The 8517-nt window shown below is 41.0% G+C and overlaps 1 protein-coding gene across 1 annotated transcript in view; it reads right to left on the bottom strand.

The window, feature by feature from the left end:
* Positions 1–5548, bottom strand: part of myo10l1 (myosin X, like 1) — a 55663-nt gene extending 50115 nt beyond the window's left edge. Inside the window, exon 1 of the mRNA XM_059571511.1 lies at positions 5179–5548. Coding sequence (XP_059427494.1) covers positions 5179–5199 — 21 coding nt within the window. The 5' untranslated portion in view covers positions 5200–5548. The remainder of the gene's footprint in view (positions 1–5178) is intronic.
* Between the last annotated feature and the right edge of the window lie 2969 nt (positions 5549–8517).

Below are 8517 nucleotides of genomic sequence, written 5' to 3'. Positions count from 1 at the left end.
ATTGAACTTTAGTTTCTGCTGTGTGAAACAGCTGCACACACCTGCTGAAGCTCCTGCCACCTGTCAGCAAATCACATAACATTTCTCACATCTTTATTCATCAAAACCTTCACAGGAACATCACAAGGATACAAATTATTATTAATCCACTGCTAGTCTAAAGAAAAAAAACTAGAATATTAGGTGTTGGTGGATGTCAAATATAATCTAAATTGAAAAAGAAGCATGCAATTAAAATGCATTTCTGGCCAATACAGATAAAAATACAATTCTGCTAATATAATGGTACCAATAAATCATGAGTTCCTGTATTAGATTTCCTATACTAGAATTCTACAGTTAGGCCAATAGCCATAAAAATGTAAACTGTCTATGGCAACATCCTTTCCATTTGAAGTTCAGAGATAGCCGATGTTTGTTATGTTAGATTTCTTCTTTTATTAGTTCCTTTCTTCAATCTCTCAACACTCTTTTCTCTGACTTCCTGTCCTTTTTCTACTTTCCCCTCCAGCCTATCTTTATAAATAGGTCTCTGTGTTTGGTGAGAGACATTTTATGTTGGCACTCTTCTGTTGCCATTGCTTCAGGCTGTAGACATGCCATAGTGGCACAATTACATCAGCAAACATTTTTTGCAAGTAGTATTATTAGTTAAGTTATAGCAAGTGCACACAGACACAAAAAGACTATAAAGAAATTATACTAAAGCCAGAATCTGACCTGAAAATCGACAAAAAATTAATACTAAATACATTTTCAATCACTCTCTTGTTTTCTCTTTAAACATATAGGTTACAGTTTCCACAGCTCTGGCTCAGAGATGGTGTGTGTGTGTGTGTGTGTGTGTGTGTGTGTGTGTGTGTATGTGTGTGTGTGTGTGTGTGTGTGTGTGTGTGTGTGTGTGTGTGTGTGTGTGTGTGTGTGTGTGTGTGTAAACCAACATAAAATTAGATATATTAAAAATACAACAAAATTTAAATTTAATGAAAATGTAAATTTTAAAACTACGTTAAAACTATTCATAATTTTTTTTTTGCTTCAGTAATTATAAACCCATTCAAACCATTACATTTTATATTACATTTACATTTTATATCAAATAAACCTACACACACACATACTGTACACTTAATCAGACACTCTTTTCAGTATTGAGTGTTGTGTGCATATCCTCTCTAACATTTATCATTTTAGGATTTACTACTCTCACATAGTGTTTAAATTTCATCACGGTCAAAAATGAGTGCCATCAAGGTCAAGCTTGGGTTTGTAAAATTGGGTGATTGTGACCACATGATGCCAGATTGGGAAAAACAGCTTGTTCATTAAGCTGTTACATCCCAGACCTTTTAAAAAAATGTGGTTTTGAATAAAACAGTGTTCCAATTAGATATGCTTCATTAGTACTTACAATTTTCTGTATGAGTTCAAATAGAAAGTTTTTGAGAGTTTGAGGATAGGTTTTTTTGAACTGAGATTTTAAAAAGTGGTGCATAAAAATAGAACCCCCTGTAAAGATGTAGGCCTTCAAGTCCGATTTTCATCTGAACAGAGCTTTTATATGGTCAGAACTAATGCTTATATATAATCTCTGGCCTACATTAGAAAATTGCCTAGAAAGTAAGTGGGTCCACAACATAATTAGCCTAAGATTTTGTAATATTTTTAAAACAATGACACATCTCATAACACATCTTATTAAACATTTTGGTTTTTCAATAAAATATCATTCTTTTTTTCAGAAATCTATCTAGTTAATTTCTAACCACATGCTTGAGATTCTAAAATGTAATACCCAGCACTAGGACCATGGGGTGATCCAGTAACAAGCCTCTATTCCAATGTTGCTGTGGGGACTGGAGGTGTGGACTGTTGAGTCACCAAAATGATAACATGAACTGTCACCACAGAGCAAACAGCAGAGAAATGGGTGCTAAAAGAGAGACAGAAAGAAAGAGGGAGAATAATATGGGAACGAGAGCTATTTGTGCATGTATGTTGTGCTTTAAAGGGTCACTGAGCTTTCAGGATCTCAAGAAACACCCCTGGGCTCCTGAGACGCTGCTGGGCAATGACACATTAGGATGCTGGGCAGAGATAAGGATATTAGTGGAAGGGTCAAGTCTTGATTTTTTAAAGGGACTAATGTGCTCTACTGCATCTTACATGTATTACCCCATTTAAAAGGGTGAGCAGTACACAACTTTTTTGGGGAAAAGTTTGACCTCAGAATCTCAATATTAACACCAAGGCAACCAATACACTAAAAACTGCATTGGAACCACCTGCCCACCACCTAAAACTCCCATCTTAGCAGCCAGTTTTAATGGACAGGAAGCAGCTATCTATTCATACTGATTCTAGCTGATGTATCACAAGCATAGTTTTCTGACCCACTTGGAAAGATCAGCAATAAGAACCCACATACAGAGACAGATTTCACTGTAAATGCTCCATAAACTTAATTAATGGCCCTTCCAGATGAAGGATCCAAAGATCGGGTTCTCCTGTTCTGTTCCTATGGGCAATCACATAGCCTACTTTCGCAATTTTTGCTCTTTTATCTAATAAATGCAACATCCATAGTGTCTGCATCATCAATTAATGTAATTTACCCACTAAGCCTTCTGTTGGTGCTGTCCACTCTGACACAAACACTGACTGCTTAAAACCATTTGAGAGACATAGCATGTGCTGGAGAGGATAAATTGCTTAATGAGGATGCTATAATTCAATATTAGATAAAATGCAGGTGTTTTCTGTGCACAGAGTGTGTGCTTTTAACACAGAGAGAGGAGCAATGACCTAATCATCCAATCAAGTAGGATTTGGGCACCTAATTGTACAACCCGAATTCCGGAAAAGTTGGGACGTTTTTTAAATTTTAATAAAATGAAAACTAAAAGACTTTCAAATCACATGAGCCAATATTTTATTCACAATAGAACATAGATAACATAGCAAATGTTTAAACTGAGAAATTTTACAATTTTATGCACAAAATGAGCTCATTTCGATTTTGATTTCTGCTACAGGTCTCAAAATAGTTGGGACGGGGCATGTTTACCATGGTGTAGCATCTCCTTTTCTTTTCAAAACAGTTTGAAGACGTCTGGGCATTGAGGCTATGAGTTGCTGGAGTTTTGCTGTTGGAATTTGGTCCCATTCTTGCCTTATATAGATTTCCAGCTGCTGAAGAGTTCGTGGTCGTCTTTGACGTATTTTTCGTTTAATGATGCGCCAAATGTTCTCTATAGGTGAAAGATCTGGACTGCAGGCAGGCCAGGTTAGCACCCGGACTCTTCTACGACGAAGCCATGCTGTTGTTATAGCTGCAGTATGTGGTTTTGCATTGTCCTGCTGAAATAAACAAGGCCTTCCCTGAAATAGACGTTGTTTGGAGGGAAGCATATGTTGCTCTAAAACCTTTATATACCTTTCAGCATTCACAGAGCCTTCCAAAACATGCAAGCTGCCCATACCGTATGCACTTATGCACCCCCATACCATCAGAGATGCTGGCTTTTGAACTGAACGCTGATAACATGCTGGAAGGTCTCCCTCCTCTTTAGCCCGGAGGACACGGTGTCCGTGATTTCCAACAAGAATGTCAAATTTGGACTCGTCTGACCATAAAACTCTATTCCACTTTGAAATAGTCCATTTTAAATGAGCCTTGGCCCACAGGACACGACGGCGCTTCTGGACCATGTTCACATATGGCTTCCTTTTTGCATGATAGAGCTTTAGTTGGCATCTGCTGATGGCACGGCGGATTGTGTTTACCGACAGTGGTTTCTGAAAGTATTCCTGGGCCCATTTAGTAATGTCATTGACACAATCATGCTGATGAGTGATGCAGTGTCGTCTGAGAGCCCGAAGACCACGGGCATCCAATAAAGGTCTCCGGCCTTGTCCCTTACGCACAGAGATTTCTCCAGTTTCTCTGAATCTTTTGATGATGTTATGCACTGTAGATGATGAGATTTGCAAAGCCTTTGCAATTTGACGTTGAGGAACAATGTTTTTAAAGTTTTCCACAATTTTTTTACGCAGTCTTTCACAGATTGGAGAGCCTCTGCCCATCTTTACTTCTGAGAGACTCTGCTTCTCTAAGACAAAGCTTTTATAGCTAATCATGTTACAGACCTGATATCAATTAACTTTATTAATCACTAGATGTTCTCCCAGCTGAATCTTTTCAAAACTGCTTGCTTTTTTAGCCATTTGTTGCCCCCGTGCCAACTTTTTTGAGACCTGTAGCAGGCATTAAATTTTAAATGAGCTAATTAAGTGGATAAAAGTGTAAAATTTCTCAGTTTAAACATTTGCTACGTTATCTATGTTCTATTGTGAATAAAATATTGGCTCATGTGATTTGAAATTCCTTTAGTTTTCATTTTATTAAAATGTAAAAAACGTCCCAACTTTTCTGGAATTCGGGTTGTAGTATAAAATGAAAGAGATAAGCGAGAGAAGCAGACATAAAATGAAACAAATAGATTAAAAAAAACTGCTGTGATGCCTGTCCTGCAGAATACAGATCAGGTAAACAAAACCACAAATGCATTCAGGGTTAAAGGTTTTTATGAGCTCTTGCATATATGTTCCTAGACTGAAGGTGAATGCTCTGAATATGGAAATCATCTCAGTTACGCCCGGACAGCCTTGACAACACAGGCATGCTCGGCTTTTTGGAATCAGAGACATTTAATCTCATTCATAACAAATAGTGTAGATGCATGAAACCATTTGTACAGCCTTGCATAGCACCCTTGCAGAAACATCATATCAGAGACCCTGCCTCTGCTTCAATGCGCGAGCCCCTTCCCCCTCACGCGCGCCACAGCCTAGGCGAGCGCGAGACACCGATGCACGCGACATCACCATAAACTACTGTCAACGTGTCAAATAACGTACTGTCTCCTTTTAATAAAGCACTTAAAAATGATAAACAGTAAACCGACTATATGTAAATGGAATGACACCGTTATAGGAAGACACAGCATTACATGCAACTTCCAGTGGAACAGCCAATGAGAATTATCCACCGGTTTTTACATCATACGACTATTGGGGAATTATTTCACACATATAGCGCACAATCTATTGTTTTTGCATTGAACATAAAGCACAAAAGATGCAATGACACGTTCCCTCGTTAGAAAATGAGCCCACCTCTGCGAAGAAGCTCTCCATCTTCCCTCAAAGGCTGCGGGAGGACCCAGCTAATCAATCACAAAATTGAAGAGGATTCGAGAAAGCTTTCACAAGATGTATGTCTGTTCTGCAACTGCTTTCCATTCACGAATGTTTACGAAGAGCAGGGCGCTGCAGTCCTGCGTGAGGTGGCAGTTCAAACAGCTGATGGCGCGACAAGCGGCCGTTGGCAAATAGCCCAACAGCCGGTGGGAAAAGAAAACGTTTAGGTGTTTGGTTTCTGTAAGTGTCTTTTTTATTTAATCGAAACGCCGGTGTCCAAACACATGTCTTGCTGACTCCTGTGTCTGCACCAGAGCGAATGAGCCAGCGTCCGTTCGTTCGCGCATCTCCGGTTGGGCGGTGCACCGCGCGCAAAGACAGCCAACCCCCCCCCCAAGTTCGCCCTTTTTACCATGCATACTGGTAGTAAGATGACAGAAATGTGCATTCGCGAAAATAATCATGGAATACATTTCAGCTACATTCTTAATCTAATATAAAGCAAATAGTATCTGATAATCAGTGCGTTGGGATGCGTCATGCGTGATACACAATATGAAACCTTTTAAATATATGTATGCATATTTGGCAAGATTCCTTTATCTGAATGAAATGATCTGAAATCCCATGTGCTGGAAGTGGTACTGATGCCCCTCTGATGGGTTTTCATGGTAGCACTGATAAATATTTCTGCATGCGCCATGCACTTCTGAAGTGAGACTCATGCAGTGGGTGGAGTAGAGCAGATTCACTCATCAATACACATTTAAAGAAGGTGTCACAGTGTCTGCGGGCTTATTACTCCGAAAAACAAGTTCATATTTGCAACATCTTCAAACTGCATAAAGTGGCAGTTTGGTTACTCTCTGCATGAAAGTTAAATAAAGCAGATGGTGGATGTATTAAATCATTAAACTCTTATCTCTCACAGTTTGAGAAACCAAAATTGTAATCCGGATTCTTCAACCAACACAAAACTGACATTAGTGAGCCAAAAAGAACTGTCAAATTGTTTAGTGTCATTGACAAATAAGGATGTTCAAGATGACCTTTTTTCAACTGTTTTAAAATGCACATGCAAATTAAAAAGTTTTGTTCATGTACATGTAAGTAGTTAAGTGCATGTAATCATTAGTTTAATAAAAAATAAAAAGGCCTTTGAAACATTTTACAATTTAAAAAGCATCATATAACTAACATAAAAGACAAAATGTTCTAGTATCTTGGTAATGTGTTTAGTGTGTTTTTTTAATGTTTAGGTACAAGCACAAAAGAATTCAGCTAAGGGACACAAAGCGCAGGTTTCCCTGTTGAGTTACGAGTCATTTGACTGACACTTTTCATTCAGCACCTAATAGCACACTAACTGCAGGAACAGCTTCCCTGGAGCAATGTGGCACGTCATTCTCAGATGTACAAAACAAAATTTATTGAGCAGTGTTATGATGAGCACTGGGATATACATCTTCCTGGAAATGAACTTATGACATTTGTGCTAGACTTAAAATGGTTAGTTCACCTCAAAATTAGGCTGCATTTTACTCACCCCCGAGGCATCCTAGGTGTATGACTCCAGTGGGAGTTATATTAAAAATGTCTTTGACCTTCCAAAGCTGTTTAATTCAACTCAGCGACTTTATTTCCTTTGCTCCTGTTAACAAACGTTGGTTAATTCCAAGTGCGGTGACGATAATCCGTGCGTGAAGGTAAAGATCCAACAGTAACCAGACAGGAGACAAAGCAAGGCAGGAACACACGAACGAGACATCAGACACGAACCTACAAACAACGATCTGACAAACAGGAGACGAAAGACAGGGCGTTAAATAGGCAGTTGGAATGGAATGAGTTGCATTCACATGAAACAATCAACATGACGTAACATGAATACAGCTGGAGACGGTGCATTCACGAACCGTGACAGTACCCCTCCTTCTAAGGATGCCTCCTGGCGTCCCCAGAATCTCTTACCTGTCGATTGTAATCATCGATAAGGGAGTGATCCAGGATGTCCCTAGCAGGTACCCAACTTCTCTCCTCCGGACCGTAACCCTCCCAGTCCACCAAGTACTGAAATCCACGTCCCCTCCTTCTAGAGTCCAGAATGCGATTAACCAAATAGGTGGTCTCCCCATCTACGAGACGCGGCGGGGGAGGAACCGGGGTAGGCGGATTAATGGGAGAATGAAATACGGATTTTAATTTTGGATACATGAAAGGCGGGATGAATTCTCCTGTACGTAGGAGGGAGTTTAAGGCGGACTGCCACCGGGCTAATGATCTTGGTGACAGTAAACGGGCCAATAAATTTGGGAGCCAATTTATTAGATACGGAACGGAGAGGAATATTCTTGGTAGAAAGCCACACTTTTTGACCCACGACGTATACGGGAGGCCTAGACCGGTGGCGATCGGCCTTGGCCTTGGTGCGCGCCCCCACTTGGAGTAGAGTCTCATGGGCTCTGGTCCAAGTGCGGTGACACCTCTGGACGAAGGCGTGAACGGAGGGGACCGCAACTTCGGATTCCATACTGGGAAAAATAGGTGGCTGGTAACCTACACTACACTCAAAAGGAGATAGGCCCGTAGCAGATACTGGTAAGGTATTGTGGGCGTACTCCACCATAGACAATTGTTGGCTCCAGGAGGAAGGATTCTTGGTGACCAAACATCGCAACACCCTTTCCAAATCTTGGTTGGGTCTATCGGTTTGACCATTGCTCTGGGGGTGAAACCCTGAGGACAGACTTACAGTAGCTCCCAGTAAATTACAGAATTCTCGCCAAAATTTAGACACAAATTGGGGTCCCCTGTCAGAAACCACGTCTATCGGGAGGCCATGTAAACGAAAGACGTGGTCTATGACGGTCAACGCTGTCTCCTTGGCTGAGGGCAACTTGGGCAAGGGAATAAAGTGGGCTGCCCTCGAGAACCGGTCCACCACGGTTAAAACAACCGTGTTGCCCTGAGAGGGCGGGATGGCGGTAATAAAATCTAGTGCGATGTGGGACCAGGGTCTCGAAGGGACCGGCAGCGGTTGGAGAAACCCATCAGGGGGCCGATTGGAAGTCTTACCAGTGGCACAAACCGAGCAAGCCAAAACAAAATTGTGAATGTCACGAGCCATAAGTGGCCACCAGAATCGTTGCTTGACTAAAAATCTAGTCCGGTTAACTCCTGGATGGCAAGCTACATTAGAGCAATGTCCCCACTGGATAACGTTAGACCTTAATCCCTCCGGCACAAACAAACGGTTCGGTGGGCACCCGGGCGGAGGCGTTACCCCTTCTAAGGCCGTTCTGACCTTCGATTCGA

Source organism: Carassius carassius, chromosome 17, assembly GCF_963082965.1.
Source record: "Carassius carassius chromosome 17, fCarCar2.1, whole genome shotgun sequence".
Lineage (NCBI taxonomy): Eukaryota > Metazoa > Chordata > Actinopteri > Cypriniformes > Cyprinidae > Carassius > Carassius carassius.
Note: the sequence above shows the minus strand (reverse complement) of the source record. Positions and strands in the feature narration are given on the sequence as shown.